This window comes from Physella acuta, unplaced genomic scaffold, assembly GCF_028476545.2.
Source record: "Physella acuta isolate Inbredline_101_S28 unplaced genomic scaffold, ASM2847654v3 ptg000281l, whole genome shotgun sequence".
Classification (NCBI taxonomy): domain Eukaryota; kingdom Metazoa; phylum Mollusca; class Gastropoda; family Physidae; genus Physella; species Physella acuta.
Window position 1 is genome coordinate 947,805 of NW_026731800.1, and position 25,148 is coordinate 972,952.

The window sequence follows — 25,148 nt, forward strand, 5'->3', positions numbered from 1 at the left end:
AATTGAATCAAAAACATTTGTCCCATCTCAAAAGAAATTCCCGTAGATTAACTTCGCTGTAAATTTCATTTAGCTATATGTGTGAGATATAGGACGGCGTATAGAGAACTAGACTGTTAACCCGAAAGTCTCGAGTTCGAATCCGGGGTCTAGTCAGTAGAATGTCACGTTAGGGCAAAAAGGCAGCTGGGCATAGTGCTGGCCGTAGGTCATTGAAGCAGATGCACTATTTCATCTATGTATCTTGGGGACAAACTGAAAAATATGATGCTGATCTTTGTACGTGAATATCCTTACAAGTTGCACAAAAATGTATCATACTTTAACCTCCATTGTGAGAAATACTGACCCAGATCATGTTCATCACTTACGTAATTTACTGCTCTTAAAGAGACTCACATCGAGGGTCTTCTACTTTGGCCTAACAAAATTGAATAAAAACATCCCTAGTTCTAAAACACAGACATAATGTATTGCAGTACACAGACCTAAGGAAAAAAAGTTCCGACAACTGCATGTATTATGAATCAACACATACCATTCTCTTTGCAATTTTGTCTATTGTAACCTTTGTATATACTATCTTGTATGTTCTCTTGGTTGAGCCGTGTTACAAATTTAACCCACACCTGTATACACCTGTCCTTTGTTTCCCACCCACACCTTTGCACTATGGCACCCCCGGGCCACTCTCCACTCTAAGACTATCACGTTCTGCATGTTGCTTATATCACTGCGGCGTTGCTAGGGTGAAGCGGATAAGGCGACCCCCTCGGGCGCTGTTAGGGAAGGGGAGGGGAGGAACTAATCTAAAATCCGTCCTATAATTCTAAATACGTAAATAACAATGGTGGTGACATCGATAGCACGCCCGGGGCGCTGAAACCCCTAGCTACGCCGCTGAATTATTCTATGTACAACTTGTCCATATACTTCTGTAACATCTATGCAAAAATTGTACTGTATATTTGTATAATTGTCCCTTATTTTACCCGACTGACCCTAGGTTTTCAAGATTACATTTTGAAATGTTCAAATTTTAATGATGTTTAACATTTTGAAAATTTTAATGGGCTTAAATTGCTTTTTTTCTTCTTCTATAAATGAAAATTAACAAAGCCTGCTAATGGTTTAAAAACATTTCTGAAAAACTTTTAAAAAAGCAACCCATATTAGCGATAATTAAATCATTATAATTTAAATGGGATTCTGAATTAGAACACCATAGTGTAAAGTCTAGAACAGGGGACCTGATCTATTAACACAAAATTAAACAGGGGGGGGGGGTGACGAAAACAATGGTCCACAGACTGTCTAGGGTGAAATAGACTAACACCAGACTGTCTAGTAAAAGAGTTTAACTAAACTAAGGACCCAAGTTTGTCATTAACAGTAGGAGGGGCCCAGTCTCAGAACACCAAGCACCAAATTAAAATAGTGGGCCCTTGATTAAGTTAACTAACCTAGGATATCATCACTTTATAGTTAGGGACCTTTACTTATTAACGCACCACAGTCTACCAACACAACACATTAAAATTTAGGGCCCTAGTTTACGTTAAAGTACCCCAGGTAAATGTAAAGCAGGAGCAGGGTGGGGGATGGTGATTGCTTCACGTATCCCAGGATACCCTCGCACCAAACTTGCCTGATCTCACACGCTTGTTTCATCTGCTATGACTCTTCATTGACCTTCACCTTTCAGCTTTGTGCAACCCGGCATGCCAGAACAATGGCACGTGCATTTCCCCGTCAACGTGCTCGTGCCCGGCTGGTTTCCATGGCAACTACTGTGAAAAAGGTACCGCACTGTCCACGTAGCACCACCTGAAGAGCTGGCTTGCTCTCTGTATCTACTTCCTCTCATATTCCTGCGTTTGAGCATGGTTTTTTGGAAACGTTTGAAACATCTCACTTCTCTTCTTGAGGAGCGTGCACACAATATATTATAGGATCCACCCTTTATACACCATAACCATCGACCATCCCCCACTTTATAAATAATATAAAGACCCACGTCCCACATACTACGATACCTTTGGACACTACATATTTAAAAAAAAAACAAACTTAGAAATAATTGTTTCTAATGTTTAAAAAAGTAAATTATATAAGGTTGTTAAGTTAACCTATTAATGTAAACATTCTAGATTGAATACATTCGAAAATTAAAAATTGAGCAACGAAATTCAAATACTGATTATACAACATGGCGCGTTATCACTCCTATCAAATTAAAAACATAAATAACTGATAAGCCATCAATATGATGCCATTTCCCCTGTATTTAATAGTGTGTGCACGATCCTTTAGTGTTTTCCTACATCATATATATATCAAGATTTATAAATATATATACACATACACAATTATATATAAACGTACATACATATAAGCACTAAAACAATATATATACATATACATATATATATATATATATATATATATATATATATATATATATATATATATATATATATATATATATATATATATATGCCATGATTAATCTGACCAAATTTTCCAGCACTGTGTGGCCGATTATGCCAATATGGTCACTGTGTACCAGAGGGCTACTGTTGGTGTGATCAGGGATATTACGGAGACGCCTGTGAATTTAGTAAGATGTAATTAGGGTTTAATGTAAGATGTAATTAGGGTTTAATGTAAGATGTAATTAGGGTTTAATGCAATAAGTAATTAGGGTTTAATGTAGTTATGGTTTAAGATGTAATTAGGGTTTAAAAGGCAATTTGGCTTTTTGTAAGATGTAGTTAAGGTTTAAGGTGTAATTAGGCTTTTTGTAAGATGCAGTTTAGATTTAATGTAAGATTATTTAGGGTTTAATGTAAGATGTATTTAGAGTTTGATGTAAAATGTAATCATTTTTTTATGAAATGTTAGTTATGTACACCAACAAAGTAGCTGCAAGCTTACGTTTCATAAAAAAGTTTTTCTCTAAATCTTCCCTTAGGCTTGTGTGATCCCAAATGTAAAAACGGAGGGACCTGTGTGGGACCCAACCACTGCCAATGTACTGCACCGTTTGGTGGACCATTATGTGGTGAGAATTCAAACAGCATTTTTTTTTAAATTCATTATATGGCTTTTTTTTTTTTTAAATTTAACTTTTGAAAGCGCCTATGTTATTTGCGATATTTCCTATTGAGATGTGCTTACAACAATTACTTTAAAAAATAAATATACGGATTTCTCTTAGCTGTAATTCTTTTAAAGTGTAACCCACACTGGGAAGTGTCTTACGGGTAATATCAACCCACAATATGGTTCTTAGACTTAGACCTACATATTATGTCCCATACTGACCCCCGCCATAAGTTCTTATATTGTCCACCACCGAGACCACGTCACCATACACTTCTAGCAAAATACCACGAATCATAGGATATAGATTAGCCCATTGAGCTCAGCATGTTAAATCCTGCTAAATTTACACAGAGACATCTTATTCAGCTTCTATATTGAACCTGTTTTAGTTCCCAAATGGACCCTTCCCTCTTATCACTAGTAATTACCCAGTACCAAATCAATCCCCATCATGGGTCCCACATTGACCCCCATCCCGTAATGATTCCCTCATTGAACCCATCATGAGCCATGCACATAATGCATCATGAGTCTCACACTGACCCAATCATGGATCTCATATTGACCCTCTTCATGAATATCACATTGACTCCCATTATAGTTTCCACATTGACCCCCCCCGGTATTATGGATCACATATTGACCCCCATCCTTATGTTCTTGACCCCAACAGAGATGAAGGACGACACAGAGAGACCAAGAAGAAGTAACGAGCCCATCATAACCAAGAAAAGAAAAGTTGCCAAGCAAGTCAATAAAGGTAAACATTTTGGGCAACTTTACCACAGAAAGTTTTTTTCTGTTCAATATCGAATTCCAATAGTTAGCATCTTTAATGTATAATTCCAAAAATTTACCCTGTAAGGTAATGCTATTACACTGATTTGTTCCAGTTTAAATTTATCATTGGTTAGAATGAAGATTAAAGTCTTAAAAGGAATTTTGAAGACTGGTACTTCATTTTTGTATGAAAATATACACATATATAAATTTCGATAATTCAAATATGAATGCTTACGACCTAACAAATGTGGCCTAAAATAAACATCTTTGGTAGATCTAAGAAATAGATCTAGAATCTAAATATTCATATTTTCAGTACTTCCAATGTTGTGCTTTATTTGTGTGTTTTTTTGTAAAAAAATTATATGAACGAAGTAGCAACAAAACGATTATTTCTTTTTAGAAAAATATATATGTATATCAATAGGCCTACTTTTAGAATTACATCGAACTAAAATCAATAATCTGAATGTATTTCAGGCGTGGAAGAAAAACTCAGAAAAGCCGAAAAGCGGTTACTGAAAATCATATTCAGACGTTCTCAAAAATGGGACTTAACTTCTGAGGAACAGCAAATGCTGACGAAAATGAACTCTAAAACGGACAGTCTTTTGCTACAGGAGCGTCGGTACCTCGTCAATTTCCTCACCCGCCATCGCCGGCATTTAGACAGCAAAGACAAAACGAAAGTGAAAAGGTTCAAAAACTTGATCAGGAAATCCAAAAACGGACAAAAAAAAAGTAGCAGGCGGAGAAAAGAATGAGGGTTTCAACACAAAACAACCAACCAAATTGATGACGTCATTTGCGGTTTATTATCACACACTGCTTAAGGTCATAAAAGGTCATTAGTAGACATGCGCACTAGAGTATTGACGTATTTCCTTTTAAGGGTTTGAATCTCAAGTCAAACACTGCTATCCAAAATAAGCTATCAGATGCATGTGGATACAAAGTTCTTTTTTAAGTTGAATTTTCCGCATTTTTTATTCAACAAACATATGCACTCGTATTGCAACTACATTGCTAAATAGCTTATGTGGTGAGAGGTTACGAAATGAATAAAAGGCGTCAGTCACTGCGATGTTGCATAATATCACCTGGCTCTAGATTCTACGTATGAAGTTCACCGTCAGGTGTGACTGTAGATACTTACAAAACACATGCTGTAATAAGCTTGTATTACTCGACGGTAGGGAAAATATCTTTAAAAATATATTTAATGAAACACTAACTCGTGTCAGCTGTCCTTACACACTGTGTATGTGTACGAATGTTTGTGTATCATTTTTACACATCTGTATCTAGCTAGTCCCTTTCTAATGGTTCTCTACGTTCTAAATCTTTCCCTAGCTAGTTTCTTCCTAGAAAATTCCTTATCTACCAATCTCTTTACTAGACTCTAGCAATACATATTCTCCTGAGCTTGTCTAGTCTCGTTTGTACTAATGTCTTTACTAGACTCTATCTAGCTTTACATTTTCTCCTGAGCTAGTCTCTTGAATACCAATGTCTTTACGAGGCTATCTAGTTATACTGTCTTGCTAGTGTTTTCTATTCACACTCTTTATAGTAGTCTCTTTATCGTCGATCACTCCTAAGTCAGTATGTTCATAGCCAGTCTTTTCAAGCCCTTTACTAACTAGTCAATTCGTAGCCAGGATTTTCCTCAGTCTCCTATGCGTCTCTTTCTGCGAGGTCATCACCTAGTTTTCTGCTGGGTTTCTTTCCGACATTTTCCGTTTCTCTCGGAGAGGGGAGGAGGGGGTTGGGGAAGGGGGTTATTAGCCTCCTGTAGGGGGGGGGGGGTGATAGGATTGCTTAAAGTATGTATTTCTATTCAAATTTTATTTTTCTGTTTCGTTTGGGGATGGAGAACGTGTTCTGGGGGTGTGTCCCCCACCCCACCCCTCCACCCGACAAAGAGATGACTGAAAGAAACACTCGTTTTCCCAAAGAAAGCTAATACATGTGAACATGAGTATTTAGGCTGGGTGATATTTTTTCTAAATTTAACGGCTGAACACTCACGCTTCAAAAATATAAGGCGAATTAATTATAATACTGATATTCTAAAAATTGTGCCAGTTTTTATATCATGCTTTAAGTAGTTTTACTGACAGTTTTTAGTGGTTTTATACAATATGTATCAAGTATTTGTTGTTGTGGAAAAATGATGGATTCTTACTCAAAAAACATGAACAAATTAACGACAAAAGGTACAACCATTTTACAATAAATAAGTTTAATAAATAATTTCCCGTGGAGAAAATAAAATGTTGAGTTATTTTTCTTGACAGTAACATAATCTCCCTAGATATTAGCCTTGTTAACATTAGTTCTGTATTTCGTTGCATTTTTATCACAATTATTTTTTTCTAATCAAAAGCCATCTAAGACAGAGCTTTCGAAATTGTTATTAGCTTGCTTTGTAAACAACGTGTCCAGAGGCGTAGCTAGTAGTGGAGCAGAGGGAGCTACCGCTCCCCTTATACATTGTTAGTAAAGCGGCGCCTTATATATATATATATATATATATATATATATATATATATATATATATATATATATATATATATATATATATATATATATATATATATATATATATATATATATATATATATATATATATATATATATATATATATATATATATATATATATATATATATATATATATATATATATATAATATATATATATATATATATATATATATATATATATATATATATATATATATATATATATATATATATATATATATATATATATATATATATATATTTGTGTTAAAAATAAAAATAAACAAAAAAAAAGTTTTAAACGAAAACAAGCTCAGTGGAGCTCACTAAAATTAAGCTCTCAAAATCTCAAAACATGTGTTTAACTTACAGCTCTATTAAAACAATTAGCTCGCGGGCTTTAGATGAGCTAAAAGCTTTGGAGTTTAGTTCTTTAAATTTTAGCTCCTGAATCATTATTTACACAAACAAATAAACCGTCTATCAATAAAAAATGTAGTACACAAATTCTCACAATTGAGTTCTGTTTAACTGCTTTTAAAAAAAAATAATTTTGTACTACAACTGAAATGCAGACACTATGTTAATTGTGGGGAAAAAGTTATTTTTTAAACTGTGGGATTTTATTTTTTACATTTAAGAGTCTACTAGTCTTACGAGTTATTTATTTATTGTTGTGTTCTAGAAATATATTTCTCAACGTTCCCTTAGATTTGCTATTGTTTATATATTTATATATATTGGTGTTACAATTTACTTTTGTGTTATATATACGTGTCCATCTTTATGTGTAATATATTCCATTGTACAGAAGAAAACTTAGAATTGTATAAAACTTGTGTAGTTTTATGTGCATTTTTTTATATAATTATTTAAGTGAGCCTACTTTCATTAAATTAATTTCTTAAATTTAATACTATCGAATTATAGAGTTTACATAACTTATAGGGGTGACTATATCATATTACTAATGTTCATAACTAAAATGTAGGCCTATTTAAATTATATAATAACTTTGTAGTTACGCCACTCTAGATTCGTAATTCCAAACTTCCAAATTAAAAAAGTAAGAGACCAAAATTCTACGAAAAAGTTTGCATAATTTTGAATTGGCCATACGAGGTTGCTCTGAATATTTTAAATATTATATTATTATATAAATAGAGGCACCCACCCTCAGCCATAATGGTGTAGGGGCAGAGAGGGACAGAATTATAAGTTTCCCTAGAATTTTTAAAATCTTGCCCTACAAAATATATGCTAGATATTAGTTTTAATTTTTAATAACGTATTATTTATTTAAAATTAAAGTTTGGATGATGTAAATAATTCATCTACATAAAATATTTTTATTAAAACAAAATAACATTGTGCACTAGCCCTAAGTCTGTGTACTCCCCCCGAACGTGTATGATATCATGACTACGTACAACGTCTCCATTGTGTGATGTAGTGCTCTATGCCAAAGCTTCGACGGGCCAAACACAGGACCGCTGCACCGATTACCTTGATGTGGTTATGAATTTATTGTTACGAAAATAAACATGACAATAACCAGATACCTCGCCTAAAAAAATATGTTCTTCTCATTTGGTTGTAATAAAAAATCAACAGTAAATATACGAGCAGTGTTTTTTTTTTTTAGCTGTGGCGTTATGCGTGCAAGATTTGGGTTTGTTGTGAGAAAGGTAGACTGGCTTGCTGAGAGGGTATATAATAGGGGATAAGGGGTAACTTTTTACTACATGTTTAACATGTAGTTTGAAGTATTGTAGAAGGGTGTCCATAGATAACTTAACGCGACTAAGGTGTGTGTGTGTGGGGGGGGGGGGGTATTCTTGTGCGGGTATTTGTGGTATTTAGCAGGAAGGAAAAAGGGGGGGGGGGGCTTAAATAACATGGCGTCAAAACAAAAGAGATGAAACAGAATACGTAGTGTTTTTCTATATCTTACGGCCACGGCAAATGAAACGGCTATGTGGTCAGCATTGTATGACCAACACATCCACTCCCCTCCGACTCAAACTGGGTACCCATTAGAGCTGGGTGAATTTAGGGACGTCCCTGGCAGGGTGAGAACTTCATAATACACATCTCCTACATACTTCTGCTTCTTACAAAAAGTAAAGTACCCATGAAGCTGGCGAAGTAGAGTTCACTTGTTTCAGTGACCTCGGCAAATGAAGGGATAGTGTGGTCAGCATAATGCCCAGCCGCCTTTACATTCCCTAACGTGCTTTAGATACCCATTAGAGCTGGGTAGACTCACTGACGTCCTACGGACTCAATTCCTGGATCCTAACTCGACTTCCGGATGGGATTCGTATGTTCCACCACTAAAACAAGCTGTCTCTCTGCTTTAAGAAGTGCCAGTCAATTTGCTTTTTCCGGACATACTTTTTTTTTTACTTTTAACTAAGATACGCATGGATATTAATTTCTAAAATTTTCTTTAATTGTAAATGATTCAACTGTTTATGTTGCTGATTAAAATAAACACGCGCATATCTGGTTCATAACACAAATAGTTAAACTCATTTTTCACAAAAAAAAAAGAAAACAAAACAAAAACAGTTTAACAATACATCTGGACAGAGGCGTCGCTAGGCGGGGTCGAGGGGTGCGGACATCGTTAGTATTAGATGTGAACACTTTAAAGCTTTGTACTAGGGAGGGGGTGTGTGATGCCAACTGCAAAATTTACAGAGAAAAAAAAAGGGGGGGGGGGGGTGATACCAGGAGTTACCACACCGGTTGATGCCCGACCTAGCGACGCCACTGCATCTGGACGACAGAGGAAGAAGTATAAATATTACTTTTCTTTTTACATTTGTCAAAAGAAGATAAAAAGATTCCTATTTTACAATATTACACATAGACCACCTATTTTAAAACTTTCCTACTGAAAAGGTCAAATCTTGTATCTAAACACCCTTGTGGATTACTGAAGACAACATTGTGGGTAAGAAGTTCTGCCAGGATCCAAATATTTGCCTCAGACTTGCCAATGTGTAGACTAGAAGCTTCTCGGTATAAACACAGGAGATCTCGATAAGTAGACCGCTGCGAATAACTAATTTTAATAGGTAGGTACTGCTTTGTAGCTATGGAAGACGGTAGTATCATATTTAATTTTGGCATCGCAAGGACTCGCGGTGGTAAATGTTTGAACTTGATAAGCAACGTGTGAATGTTATACTTTTTTATCTGTCGAAAAATGTAAACACAAACCCATAAGTAAACAATCACCAAGAACACTCAAATAATTTTTTAAAAGTGTTTTCTGCTGTCAGTGGCGTAGGCAGGACTAAACGTTGTAACACTTGCCTGAAGAAAAAGCTTTTGTTGAGAATTGTAATAACTGATATCTCAATCGACTACTGGGGTGGGGATGACACCAAAATTTAATAATTTTCTACAAAAGCAATGATTTTGCCACTTGAATTAATAACCGTTAGAATTAGGCTCCGTAATGCTTTTTCTAGGTGGATTAATATAAGTTGACGCCACTCGACAAAAAGGTAGAGAAAGGGGGGGGGGGGGGGGGGTGACACCAAATACTTCGGCAAAGAGCTTCTAGCGGATACAAACGTTATAAAAAAGTATTTGGTCGCTGTTACTCATTGTCCTATACATATAAAGGAGCCCAAAAATGCGTTGCTTTAAAAACATTCAGATACATAAAAAATATATATTTAAATACATATACACATGCGTATACACATACTTACAAGTGTATATGGGCATTTATATGTACACACACACACACACATACACACACACACACACACACACACAATATATATATATATATATATATATATATATATATATATATATATATATATATATATACATATATATATATATATATATATATATATATATATATATATATATATATATATATATATATATATATATATATATATATATATATATATATATATATATATATATGCCTATATATATATATAATTCTTTTGGGGGGTGTGGGGAGGTGACACAATTAGTGTGACACTCGATCTAGCGACGCCACTGCGTTTATAGGATTATGAAGTGATATAATGAATGTGCAACCGCTACTTCTGTCTAACAATTTTTCTTGCTTCCCCGCCCACCCCTTCTCCCACTATTACCCCCCCCCCCCAGTCAATTTCGAAAATTTAAAGATCCTTTGTTTATTTATAGCTTATTATAACGTGTGTTTAAATGCTCATATATTTTATAATAGGCAAATACTGCATACTTGCTTTTAACATACACACGAAATGGAATTTATATAGAAAATATATACATTTGACTGTGTTCGCCCCCCCCCCCGAAAATTGTTGTCCGCCCCCCCCCCCCCCCCCCCCCCCAAAATTTCAAGTGCACCCCGGAGAAAAAAGTCTGGAAGAAACACTGGATGTAACAAAGAGCAAGAAGCTTTTTATGAGTGTATGCTGCATTAGCAAACTAATGGAAAGGGGAATAAATCAATAAATCATAATTCAATTGTTATGATCCTAGTCGTCCTAGATCATTTAATGTCGCAACACAAAAAGTGAAAAAAAAGAAAGAAAAAAAGAAAAGATGTTTCTTATTGGCATAACAATTATAAATTATTTAACTTTATTGGCAATTTTTATTTTGTTCAGCGGAACTTCATCGCAAACACTCGATCGGGCGCAGTATTCATTTCACTTCAGATACTAATTCCTTAATTCCACCCTCCTACCCGGACGAAATAGAAAAATATACATAATTTTTATATGCTATAGACTCTAGATCTAGATCTAGTAACTAGATCTAGATCTATACATTTTAACCAGTGTCCGCCCTTTCTCCTCGAAAATTTTCAAATCAATACTCAGCTTAAAAAAAAAAATTAAAAAAAAAAATCAATAAAATGAGCTATGATGGATACGACTAGAGTTCACAACATCCGGTTCACAACTTCCGTCTTTTGGGATAACATACTTAGAGACGTTTACGTTGTCCATGTAATGTTCAGTCTGCACTTAATCTTAATTACTAATTTTTGACCTAATTAAGGCTCTATTCATTGCTAAATTTGCACACAGTATTTCATTTTATACGCCCCTTACTTTTCTGCTTTAATTTACATTCTATCATTTACTGAAAAATTATTCCTAAATTTAGAAAATTAGTCTGTAGGGCCTAGAGTCTAAGCTAAGAGTCTAGCTAGAGAGTAGACTAGACTACCAAAATATTAAAAATACTTAAAATAGGCCATAGGCCTAGATCTAATGAAAATTCAACGAGTCACTTTTTTTTTTACATTTCTAGATTCTAGCCTAAAACGATAGGTTACCATTTTCAGAATATTTATGATTTAGACTATGTCCTATTATAGAAATTTGTATCTAGAGTAGAATCTAGTAAAAATAGTAGAAGTAAAATAAAAATTTCTGGTTTTTAAAAAGCTCCCCTTTCTGCCATTTCTGCCTTCCAGATCTAAAAAAAAAAAGATCCATGGGGCAAATTAAATTTAAGTCAACTTCATGCTTCTTAACCTTGGCATATGAAGGGATGGATGAATTGATTTTTATTCAACCTGCACATATTTTTTGCAATGCAACTTCCTTCCATATCACATTTAAAATACAGTTCAGTCATGTTTTCAACACAATTAATTTGCACAGTTATCCCATTGTAGTAGAAATGCATGTTTTTAAATCTTTTAGGATGGTCTTACTTTTTAAAACTACGTTAGGAAGAAAATAAAATAACATTTATTTTGTTAGGATATGTTGTGACTTATGCCTAATTAACTTAATGTATTTAGTATTTTCATACACGGTATTGAAATGCACATTAATAATATTAAATATTAGTCATGCCTTTCATTATAAAAAAACAAGATAAATTGAACAGAAGAAACCATAACATAAAACAAAATTCTGTAATTTAAAATTTTACTTGTCAGCTTGCCATATGTAACCTATCTATTTTTTATTATTTCATCCGCCATAAAATGAATTACGTAGACTGTTAAAACTTAATTATTTCAGTCAATATTTCAATTTACGTCTTTTAGTGGAATAGGTTCAATAAAAGATATATAATTTAAGAGAACCTACTAGCTAGTAGTAAAATAAGTTGGCCTAAGATTATTAGTTATTTGAACAGTAGTCTTCCATTATTATTGATAGAAGAACTATTTTTAAGATTTGTACTAAATGTGTCCAACTTGTTTGTTTCAGATTGTTGTGGCACTTGTATGAAGTGTAGTACCACATGTGGAGTGGCTGGACTAGTTGAAGATGGATATCTTTCTAGGAGGGTTTTACCTGTTGACTGTGTTGTGTGCTCTGCTGTACATCGCAACCAGGGCAGCAATATCAACAGTCACTGATGCTAACTTCAGCTCATTTCAGAATACCTACCTGATTGTTTACCTGCTTGCAATGGGTATGTTTAGTTCACAATTTCATTATTAGAATGAAATTTTAAATTAAAATGCTATTTTTTATTTCTTATTTATATAGGTTAGTTTAAAAATATTTAGTTTTTTTTTTTAAATGCACTAGGAAAATAGCATTTTAATCTGCCGACTATAACATTTAAGTATGGCTTACTAGGAGTTGTAATGTCATACATTGTATTATTAAAATGCACAAGGCTAATACATGACTGATGCCATTTTCAGCTGGTGACTGGCTTCAAGGACCCCATGTCTATGCCCTTTATGAAAGCTATGGAATGACCCCAGAGCAGATAGACATTTTGTTTGTGGCTGGATTTGGATCTAGTATGATTGTGGGAACTGTAGTGGGCTCCTTTGCAGATAAGTAGTAAGTCACATTTAGTTTGACCATTGTAAGTCAGTTAGTTTATGTGTAATTAGTCACATTTAGTTTATACACAGTCAGTCAGTTAGTTTATGTGTGTTTGTCTCCATCCTCCTGTAATAGATTACTTTGTATGTTTGTTGTCTTGCCTGTAATTATTTTCTCCATGACAGCTAATTTTAAAATGTTCAATAATTCATTTAAATGATGTTTGATGATGCAATGTTGGGTGGAGCTACAGTACAGCTCTTTCCTAGGCACCACTAATGTTTTTTTTTAGTATTTACCTATGGCTCTACTTGACTTCGAATTGAAGATAATTAGTATTTGTTTATTACGTGCCTTTGTCAAATATGTGTTGCTATTAAGCTCTTAGCTTTCAGATTAAAAAAAAAACACTAATATTATTTTAAAATAAGTTGATAAAAAAAGTGAACAGCATATTTCAGATTAGGCACCAATGTGTCTTTTGAAATTGAATGTTCAAGAGCAAAACATCATTGTTATAATTTATTTGTTGTTTATTCTGATCAAGACCAATGGTTGAAATATAGCTATGTTTTATTCCTGATTTTTTCATTTTATAATACTTTGTTATTCACAGATATTTTTTTTTTGCATTTTTCTTTAATTCTGTCAATTTCTCTAACTGGTTGCTATAAATTCTTTTAGTACTTGTTTTTTTTTTAAACACTATTTTGGACAATATTTTTTTGCTACTTTTTCTAGCTTTGCATTTCTGTATTAGCTTTACTGTGTTAGTATGAGGTCATTCATGCTCTTTATTAACAGCGTTTCAAATTATCATTTTGAGGAGATATTCCAATTGGAATTTCTGTGATATGTAGGTGGTTTCCAAACCACAGATAGCTTTACCTCTATATTAAAAACATCATGTAAAATATATTGGCATGCATAGTACTGGCATACCACCTATTCAGTATAGAATCTGGGCTGCACCTCTGCATTTGAACATCATCTATACAAACACCAGCTGCTATAACTGACACTAATCTGAACCCTATCCCAACAATATGCTTGTTTTTTTCACTGAAGCTAATCCCTTCATCAGGACTGTCCTACCCCATACACATGCATGCAGGTAGCAAACAAGAATGGTATACATTAATACATAGAAAAGCTTATGTTATTTCTATACAGTAATTTTTTTTTTTGCTGATTCATTAGCAAACAGAAAAAAAGGTTTCCTGCATTATATTCCTTAACATAAAAGAACATTCTATGAGGATTTTTCATTATATGAGCATGTAACCCAAGTGCTATGTATAATAATTCTAGAGTTTTTTCATATACTTCCATGAAATATCATATGGCCCAGCCATCTGTGTAGTTGAATACACTGCCTGATCTACTCATTCATGCCATACACAGTACAGCTCAAACATATTTATTGCAATATATCTTGTCTAGTTCATGTCAGCTTAAATTTATTTTTTAAAATTTCAGTGTATTCTTTTTTTTTTAAATACTTTGCTCTTAAACATTACTCTTGTTTACTAAATCTAAGTTTACTAAATATAACATGACTATTAAAAAAATAAAATAAAACCAACAATGTTAGATTGGTATAAAGTTTCCTATTGATTATAAGTACAAGATCAAATTGAGTGATATGAAAACATTGTGGCAATCAATAGTTTGTAGCTCAACAGGTTTTATTGCTTCAGGCTGTGTATTGGCTACAGCACATTGTGAACCTGTAGTTACTGTAACCTTAAGTGTGATCTGGGTCTGTAGTAGTCCTTGTCATCTTAATCACTAGTGAGGTGTGTAGTACAACATGTGTTGTACAGTCATTTGAGTCACCTTAATCCTTTGATCAAGATGATGTATAATACCACATAAGCTGTAAATAACACCATAGATTTATAATACCACCACAAAAGCTGTAAATAACACCACAGAAGCTTGAAATAACCTCAGAAGTTGTATGTTAACAGAAGTTGTATGATAACACCAAATAAGATGTGTGATAACACCACAGAAGTAGTATGATAACACCACAAAAGTTGTATGATATCACCAAATAAGATGTGTGATAACACCACAGAAGTAGTATGATAACACCACAGAAGTTGTATGATAACACCACAGAAGATTATGATAACACCACAGAAGTAGTATGATAACACCACAGAAGTAGTATGATAACACCACAGAAGTTGTATGATAACACCACAAAAGTAGTATGATAACACCACAGAAGTTGTATGATAACACCACAAAAGTTGTATGATAACACCACAAAAGTTGTATGATAACACCACAGAAGTTGTATGATAACACCACAAAAGTTGTATGATAACACCACAGAAGTTGTATGATAACACCTCAGTAGTTGTAAAATAACACCTCAGAAGTTGTATAATAATACAATATTTGCTATTAGTGCATCGTAGGTAATACATAACATGGACAGAGATAATCATACAGTTTGATACATGGCATACAGCACCTTACAAATCAAAACCATAATTCTGACCCAGTAATGATGCTTGGTGTAGGTGTAATAAACTTGTTGTCATGTAGAGCTACAATACAAGTAGTTGTGTATTCTTAATGACATCGCAATCTTAATGTTCTTTTTGAGTTTAATTAATCTATCAAATTTAACATCTGTATCCCCCTTGAGTTTAGATCATGCCATTATTTAGCAGTGTGATGTAAAAAATATAGCATTACTGACTTAAAATATGTCAATTATTTTGTTTTGTGTAAATGAAAGTTTGTTTTTGCTTCCAGTGGTAGAAGAACCAACTGCATCTTGTATGGTGTTCTATATGGTGCAGCATGTGTTACAAAGGTAAGTGGAGTTTTATTCTCAAATGATGAGGTTTAGCATAGATTTATTTTCTGAATGTTTTTGCCATCAAGTGCAATCTTGAATTTGTATGTCTGTTATAACATTGTTTAGAACAGATAGTAGAAACCAGATCGTGGTCACATGGTTTTGGTATGACTGGACTGGTGCACAATAACCAGAAAAATGATGTGAGCTAGATGCAGTTGTCTCATTTTTCATTCTTTCAGCACTTTGGCAATTTTTGGATCTTGATGATTGGTCGGTTGCTGGGTGGGACAGCCACTTCAATACTCTACAGTGCCTTTGAGTCATGGCTGGTCTATGAACATAATAAGGTACATGTCATTTCCTCTTTTCATTTTGATAAACAAAAAAAATATTTCTTGACAGTGTAAATTTAATCGGCATTTGTTATACTAGTTCTTGCTTTAACCAACATACATAAATATAATTTTATTCTTACGTATTGTTTTCTTATCTTTATATCAGGTAGTGTGTAAAAAAATATCTAATTAGCATTTATTTTAAATTAGTTGCTATAAATGTTGAGAGTTATTTAAAAAAAAATGGTATGTTTATGTTAACCAAATGTGTTTCTATTACAGCGTGGTTTTGACAGTAGTCTCTTGGGGAACATCTTTAGCCTCGGTGTCCTAGGGAACTCTGTTGTTGCTATATTGGCAGGACTGGTTGCTCAAAAGTTTGCAGATCTATTTGGTTTTGTGTAGGTACCTTTTTCACTCTCCCCAAATTTTCAGCTGCAGAGATAATCAACAATACCATACAATATTTTTTTCTTGTTTTGTTAAAAAGTTTAAATATTATTTGCTTCGTATCATCAATATTTTAACAGAGGAGATGCTAATTTTTAAACCTAAAACTGTTTACATATGTTTTTAATAAGGTTAAGGGTTTAATCACTTGACAGTTTTAACAGTGTTTCACATACTTAATCTACTGTTGCCTTGTGTTTGGTTCTGTAGAGCACCTTTTGATGTATCCCTGACTGTGCTCCTCCTGATGGTCATCATCATTGTTATGACTTGGACAGAAAACTATGGAGACAGAACAAGCAATGTATCTCAGTCATTTGCTGCTGCACTTCATATCATTCAGAAAGGTATTCAGACATTTTCACAAGTTTGTCTCACACCATGTATGTAACCCTCCACAACAAGATGGGTCCCTGGCGACTCACGCAATTTCAAGATGGACCCTAATGTAGACAGGAGTTTTAAGATTTGTTTTGGGAATTTATTTATTCCTAATCATTTAATCATCATCGCATAAATTATTAGTTAGTAAAATATTTAAAAAGTTATATTTTACTCATATTTAGTCTTTTAATTACTTTTGTGACCTTGACCATAAAATAAACCAAATGTATAAATTGAAAAATTACTGCCGATACATAAGTCTTTGATCTAGAACCACTGAACAATTTTATCACCTCTGGTACATTATCCACTGGACTTTAAATTTTTCTAGCTTACAGTATAATGAAATTAAAATATGGGTAAGATGGTGTTTGAAGATTCATCATGAAACGTTTGGTCTAATATGCCAGTTCTTAATTTCTCAGAATCACATTCCAACTAAAATTTGTACATTAAAACTTATTGCTTAGAGAATATTTATTTAATGTTTTTTCTTTAAATCTAAAAAAAAGAATAAGCCATAGATATTAAATGACTTGGCTCATCCAACCATGCCATCCCCTCTAAGCATTTAATTATTCTAAAATTGTATATTTCCTCTTTCAGACCACAAAGTTCTCTGCCTTGGATTGATTCAGTCCCTGTTTGAAGGTGCTATGTATTGCTTTGTACTGGAGTGGACACCATCTTTGAGCATTATTTACAAAACAGAAAATTCTAACCCTTCGGAGGCAGATGAAGTACACACAGACATTCCACATGGTCACATTTTTGCAGCCTTCATGGTAAGTTTTCCTTTTGTTGAGGAATAGCTGTAAAAAAATTTTAGGTTTATCTAGAGATAACTTCAAATTTTAAAATATTAAATTAAAAATAATTAATATTTATTCATTTATTTAGAATACAATACGTAAGAAAGCATTTTTTTCTGGTCTTTCTATTTTTTGTATGATTTAGATGTAGTAACATGTCTAATTTATTTTTTAACTAGGTGTCCCTTATGATTGGCTCATCATTGTTTAAAATATTATGTAAATTTGCAAGTGTAGAATCTTTTATGAGGTGAGTAGTTTTATTTACAATCTTCTCAAATTATGAATACACTTATGTTTACCCTCAACGTTTTTTTTTAACTTTATCTATTCAAACACATTTTTTTGTCCACGAATTATAAAACAGTGATAAACTTTAATGTTTGTAAATTATACAAGTTTTTACTGTTTGTTTGACTCTGTAGGTTTGTGTTGTTTGTAGCTGCCCTGAGCTTGATGACACCCATATTTTATAAAGGGGCAAGTCACACTTTGTCTACTTTATTCTACTTTACAATGTTGTTGTATAAAGCTAGTGGTAAGATGGTTGAGGTGGTGGATGATCAGATAAATATGGGAGTTTTAATCACACTTTTTAACATATTTTTTTATAAATTCAGAATCAGTAATTTTCATTGGCTTACTTTTTGAGTAGTTTTAATCACAAAATGTAACAATTATCTGTTTATACATTCAGAATCAGCTAGTTATCTTCATTGGCTTCTTGCTGTTTGAAACATGTGTTGGAATCTTTTGGCCATCAATGGGTACAATGAGAGGCAAATATGTCGCAGAAGAAAGTAAGCTTTGCTTGTATTTTAATGGGATTCATTTCATTTTCAAGAATTCATACAATAAAATGATTCCTTAGTGACCCTATATATTTTTGTTTTCTGATGTTCTACATCTAAAGTTTTGTTATGTTGAGTTTTAATATGATGTACCTGGTTTGAGTAAAGTTAATTTATCTGATCTTATGCAGTTGAAGGATTTAGGTTATTATACTCAGCTGAAGTGCATTTATATAGAAAGCAAAATATAAAGTAATTTCTTTTTTCAGCTAGGGCAACTACCATGAATATTTTCAGAATTCCTCTGAATATGATAGTAGTCATCATACTGCTACAGGTAAGTAGCTGATCTATATAAAAGTAGTCATTATAATGATACAGTTGTGTAGCAGGTTTATTGACGGATGTTATAAGTTTTTTGGTGTTATTCAGTATAAATGGTGCAATACCTTGGTAGTGGGTTGCTGTTATTACAGCTGATGTTATTTAGTAGTCAGTGTTGGGTAACTCTCAGTATAGATGATGTTATACATTGGCATTGGGCTATTGAGAGTACAGGTGATGTTTGATGTTAATGTGGAATACTGTTGGTATAGATGATATTTATTAGTTAGTATTGCGTTACTGTCAGTATAGGTGATGTTATTTGTTAGTGTTGGGTTACTGTTAAAGATATACATTGGTATAGTGCTACAGTAAGTAGAGTTGATGTTAGTTTTTGGTTCCTGTTAAAATTGAGAAAATTTGGTTTAAAAAACAGCAATAGAAATGAATTAGAATTCTTGCTAACTTGCTCAAAAGCTCTGCACTTAAAAATTCTATGTATAAATGACGCACTTATCATAAATGCTGTTCACTAAAGCCATTGTTTCCTGTCATCTCCAGCACTTAGAGCGAGACACCATCTTTGAATTCTGTGCATTTTTCCTGATGATTGCAGTCCTGTGCCAACAGTGGTTGTACACGTGAGTGGTCCCAACATTTTATTCCACCTAACATCCGCCTGTTTCAATTGTAACTTGCTCTTTGTTGTGTTTTTTTAAAACTTATTTTACTCCAGAAATAGCATTCTTAAACATTTTTAAAAAACTTTTTTGAGAATTTACATCTTGATGATAAATTAATAGCTAAACACTGGTCAAACATTAATTATTAGTGTGTGAATATTGCACCAAAAAAACACTATTTATTATGATTTGTACAAATTATTTTAAGTTGAAGCTATAATTTTATTTAAACTTCACCTGCTGAAAACTGTACACATCACTTCTGCTTGAAACAAAAGCTCTGTATAACCTGAGTCAGTTGTAGCTATGCTTACTGTCAATATCATCTGTTGTTTTAATCTTCAGGGCCTGGCCATATTTTTTACTTTCTCTAAATCACATCGTAAATATAATCTGCTTAACTTATTTCTAAAACAAGTCTTGTGCTAGGTGGTAATTAAATTTTGATTTACTTTTCAGTATGAATTACCAACCACCTTTAACTTTAAAATCTACAATGGTAACATTATTTTGCTTCTGTTCTTCCGTATCCCTTCTATATCTGCATTCAAGCACAATTAACTCACTCTCCCTCTACAATAGATTTTGCAAGTTATTTTATATTCTATGTTGGGTAGGGTGGCATGGCTCAACTCAAATTTCAAACTATTTCTCTTAACACAAATCTGCACCTATCAATGCCAGTGACAGCTTAAAATCTCTAAAGCATTTTTTTTTTTTTTTTTCGCTTTTCTGTGACTGATGGTTTACGTAAGCCAGTATGAGATGGTGGTTTTTCTGCTATTGCTTTACTAATATAGCCACAACTTCTATACAAATATAGCCTAGTAGGCTTTTTAAGTAGTGATATATTATGTATGTATATATATATGTATTTATATGTATATGTATTTATATATAAATGTATATACATATGTGTATATATGTATATACATATATGTGTATATGCATATAAACATATATATGTTAATAAATATATATTTTTATATATTAGTTAGATTAAAAATATATTTATTATAATTATTTGATTGATTAAATCCTGCTCTGGTACCATGAATCCCATGATTTGTTTAGTTTCCTGTTGTACTATCTTGGTGATAAAGATAATGTTTGAGAATAGAATCCCAGAGTTTGAAGAAAGTGTGTTTGTCATAACAAAACAATGATGTTGTGGCCTGACATGATGAGCCACACCAACCATACACACACCCCACACACACCCACATCAGCCAAAGCCACACACCCACACCAGTCACACAACAACCAGCCACATACTAGCTACACACACCAGCTGCACACACCCACACCTCCACACCATCCACAGCCATAAACCCACCAGTAATTACCCACACACATCCACACACACCCATGCCAGCTATACACCAGCCACAAAAACCACATAATGTCATCTGGAGATGCTTTAGTAATCAAAGTTAAAATATCAACAAAAAAGCCTACAGTTTTGAATGCATCAAAGTCCTATCTGATAATGATATTTTAACCAGTTTTTGTACCTTATTGGTTAATTAAACAAAATAATGTGTTGTAATTCTTTTCAAATATCAGGTTATGTACCATAGGGTCATACTGGCCTTATGGTACCAAGAATATACTTTTCCATGATACCTTATGGTCATACTGGCCTTATGGTACCAAGAATATACTTTTCCATGATACCTTATGGTCATACTGGCCTTATGGTACCAAGAATATACTTTTCCATGATACCTTATGGTCATACTGGCCTTATGGTACCAAGAATATACTTTTCCATGATACCTTATGGTCATACTGGCCTTATGGTACCAAGAATATACTTTTCCATGATACCTTATGGTCATACTGGCCTTATGGTACCAAGAATATACTTTTCCATGATACCTTATGGTCATACTGGCCTTATGGTACCAAGAATATACTTTTCCATGATACCTTATGGTCATACTGGCCTTATGGTACCAAGAATATACTTTTCCATGATACCTTATGGTCATACTGGCCTTATGGTACCAAGAATATACTTTTCCATGATACCTTATGGTCATACTGGCCTTATGGTACCAAGAATATACTTTTCCATGATACCTTATGGTCATACTGGCCTTATGGTACCAAGAATATACTTTTCCATGATACCTTATGGTCATACTGGCCTTATGGTACCAAGAATATACTTTTCCATGATACCTTATGGTCATACTGGCCTTATGGTACCAAGAATATATTTTTCCATGATACCTTATGGTCATACTGGCCTTATGGTACCAAGAATATATTTTTCCATGATACCTTATGGTCATACTGGCCTTATGGTACCAAGAATATACTTTTCCATGATACCTTATGGTCATACTGGCCTTATGGTACCAAGAATATACTTTTCCATGATACCTTATGGTCATACTGGCCTTATGGTACCAAGAATATACTTTTCCATGATACCTTATGGTCATACTGGCCTAATGGTACCAAGAATATACTTTTCCATGATACCTTATGGTCATACTGGCCTTATGGTACCAAGAATATACTTTTCCATGATACCTTATGGTCATACTGGCCTTATGGTACCAAGAATATACTTTTCCATGATACCTTATGGTCATACTGGCCTTATGGTACCAAGAATATACTTTTCCATGATACCTTATGGTCATACTGGCCTTATGGTACCAAGAATATACTTTTCCATGATACCTTATGGTCATACTGGCCTTATGGTACCAAGAATATACTTTTCCATGATACCTTATGGTCATACTGGCCTTATGGTACCAAGAATATACTTTTCCATGATACCTTATGGTCATACTGGCCTTATGGTACCAAGAATATACTTTTCCATGATACCTTATGGTCATACTGACCTTATGGTACCAAGAATATATTTTCCCATGGTACCATAGCAGGGTTAATTGATGTTTTTTATGAGCTGTGTTCAGCACACTTGGTCCACCAAAAGTATCGTATAGCTGATGTTGTTTCAGGCTGTATGAAAACTCAGCCAAGTCGAGTAGCCTGAGTGAGAAGGCAGCCACACTGAGGACGGAGAGCATGGTGGAAGCTCAGGAAGAGAAAAGGGCTATAGACGACGAGGAGGAAATAGTGTGAGCCAGTTGACCATGGGGGGATTACAAAGTGCCTGTCTTTTGTCTGTAGTTCCTGCTGCGAGGTCATGTGTAGGGAAATATGTTTTGGTATGGCTAACAGAATGGTGACAGTTTATGTGGTAATAATATTATAAGGCACTAGGTCAACATTAGCTTATCAGATGTTTTTTTTTTGTTATTGAAGGTAGCAGCTCTGATCAACACTTTATGAAACAATGTGTTGAACAGTTTTTAAAAAAATTAACACCTGAAAAATATATTATTTAACACAAAAAATTGTATTTGTACAAAGTTTGCACTTGTTTGTAATTGGTGGCATATATATGTGGGGGGATTTTTTTTATTATTCATTGGGTGACCGGTGTAGAAATTCTACACTGACTAATATAATGGAATCTGTACAAAGTGGGATGTCATTATAAAAATAATAATGTGTACTCTGTATTGATTTGCAGTTATCATTAACATGGTGCAAAATTCACCAGCCTCGAATTTTTATACTTTTTTCTAACACTTACCATTCCTCACAACCATTTCTTACAAGTAAAGTATTTGCTGGTGACTTAGCATTTTCCCTTTAATGACGTTGCTCACAAGATTGTACAGGGTAATCCAGTTTTGATATAGATGTGGTGTGGTGGGAAGGCCTGACAAACTCTAGTGGATTTAGCATGCAGTGTCCCATGTCCATGTGGATATCAACACAATAAAGTTCACATCAATGTACTACAGGTTATTAATTAAAACAGTATAACCTTTATTTTATCTTCAAACAAAATATGTAAATGTTATTGCTCATTATAAAAAAACAGCATGAAAGGTTATTAACGGTTATTAACTCATTAAATTTATTTCTACTAAGATATTAATTTTTTAAGGCCTAGTTATTTGCTCAACACATTCTAGATTCTACTTTAAACATTTAATTATATATTTTTTCCGTAAACAAAGAAATCAAAACATGCCTCCCTCTTTACACAAACATTACTTGATATGTGTATTGAAAGCTGCTTTTAAGCAAACTAATATAGATTATAGAGGGTGAAATGAGTGGGTGCAAGTTGTTAAAATTAAGTTTTAGGTCTTGGATGACTTGTAAAATTGCTCCTGCTCATAGTCAAATTATTTACAATTTATTTATCTTAATTGTTACTTACAGTTATTCATATCACTTTATCATTTTCATGTTATGGTTATCATCACTTAAAATTATCAAAATTAATTATTGTCTATCATTTCCCTTTAACATGAAAATAAAAGTTATCTGAGACTTGTTGTTTCCCTTTAACATATGAATAATCAATGTAGTTACCCATTACCAAATTATGTCCCCTCACCAAGCTAATCTTGTACAATTATATCATGCTATATGTGATACACTTATTTACATTTTTACGTTCTAAAGTATTGTTTAATACAAAAATTTCACCTGAACACAGTCATTGTTTTAACATTCCTTTGCAGACTTAAAATCAGCCGTGCCATTTTTTAAATTTTTTTTTATGCATTTAGCATTATAGTGTGATTCATTTTACTAAAAATTAATCTTTATACATTCTTTTTTTTTTCTTCTTTATTTGATAACAAACTGCTTGCTATATATCATTGTGAGGATGTGTATCCAGGACTTGCTATAAATAATTAGTGTTACACTAAGTCTCAACTCTAGTTAAAGCAGACTGTGTCAGATCTGTGCTCATTCAAGTTTTTAAATTTGCCATTCATTCTAAATGCCAGCTACCATTGAGTAATTAATTAAAATAATTAGCCATTCTTTCTCAATGCCAGCTAGCATTGAGTAATTAATTAAAATAATTAGCCATTCATTCTAAATGCCAGCTACCCCTGAGATAGTTCAACTCTTTAATCTCAGCTGTGCTATCACCAAAGTAATGCATATACCCCCAGTCATCTTTGTATTGAGTCTTGTGTTCTGTAAGATATGTCACTGTCCACGGCAGTTTGGATAGCCCAGTACCAATAGCAGATGTTGAGTTTTCTGCCATTATATAGAGCAATTATAGTTTCATGTTGAAATGTATCCAACATTTTGTTCTGAGAGATTTGTCCAATTTAAAATTAGGAATCTGTATACTGACTATATTAGTTACTTTAAATGCTTTGAAGTTAAATTTTTAATACAACTCTGCTAGACGTGTACGATGTAATTAGAAATAATTAAAATAATTAAATTTGATTGTCCTGACCTTTGCTCCCAGTGTTAAAAAAAC

At 33.3% G+C, this 25,148-nt stretch overlaps 2 protein-coding genes across 5 annotated transcripts in view; both read left to right on the forward strand.

Moving 5' to 3' along the window:
- Nucleotides 1–4,960, forward strand: part of LOC131939465 (wnt inhibitory factor 1-like) — a 65,239-nt gene extending 60,279 nt beyond the window's left edge. For 2 of the 3 annotated variants that reach the window (XM_059297768.1, XM_059297770.1), the window contains 5 exons: nucleotides 1,706–1,801; nucleotides 2,528–2,620; nucleotides 2,975–3,064; nucleotides 3,782–3,868; nucleotides 4,372–4,960. In XM_059297768.1, coding sequence (XP_059153751.1) covers nucleotides 1,706–1,801; nucleotides 2,528–2,620; nucleotides 2,975–3,064; nucleotides 3,782–3,868; nucleotides 4,372–4,655 — 650 coding nt within the window. In that variant the 3' untranslated portion in view covers nucleotides 4,656–4,960. The remainder of the gene's footprint in view (nucleotides 1–1,705; nucleotides 1,802–2,527; nucleotides 2,621–2,974; nucleotides 3,065–3,781; nucleotides 3,869–4,371) is intronic. The other variant, XM_059297769.1, reaches the window with a different exon arrangement.
- A 6,391-nt stretch (nucleotides 4,961–11,351) lies between these two features.
- On the forward strand, nucleotides 11,352–23,546 carry LOC131939491 (molybdate-anion transporter). 2 transcript variants are annotated; one of them, XM_059297817.1, is made up of 15 exons: nucleotides 11,352–11,404; nucleotides 12,629–12,836; nucleotides 13,075–13,219; nucleotides 15,980–16,040; nucleotides 16,268–16,375; nucleotides 16,646–16,764; nucleotides 17,024–17,160; nucleotides 17,804–17,982; nucleotides 18,189–18,259; nucleotides 18,435–18,489; nucleotides 18,707–18,809; nucleotides 19,070–19,137; nucleotides 19,686–19,765; nucleotides 20,267–20,306; nucleotides 22,795–23,546. In XM_059297817.1, exons 2-15 carry the CDS (start codon nucleotides 12,689–12,691, stop codon nucleotides 22,801–22,803), a joined length of 1,323 nt encoding a protein of 440 aa, XP_059153800.1. In that variant the 5' UTR covers nucleotides 11,352–11,404; nucleotides 12,629–12,688; the 3' UTR covers nucleotides 22,804–23,546. The 2 variants fall into 2 exon arrangements, with proteins under 2 accessions (XP_059153800.1, XP_059153799.1); XM_059297816.1 differs by lacking the exon at nucleotides 20,267–20,306.
- The last annotated feature ends 1,602 nt before the right edge of the window (nucleotides 23,547–25,148 follow it).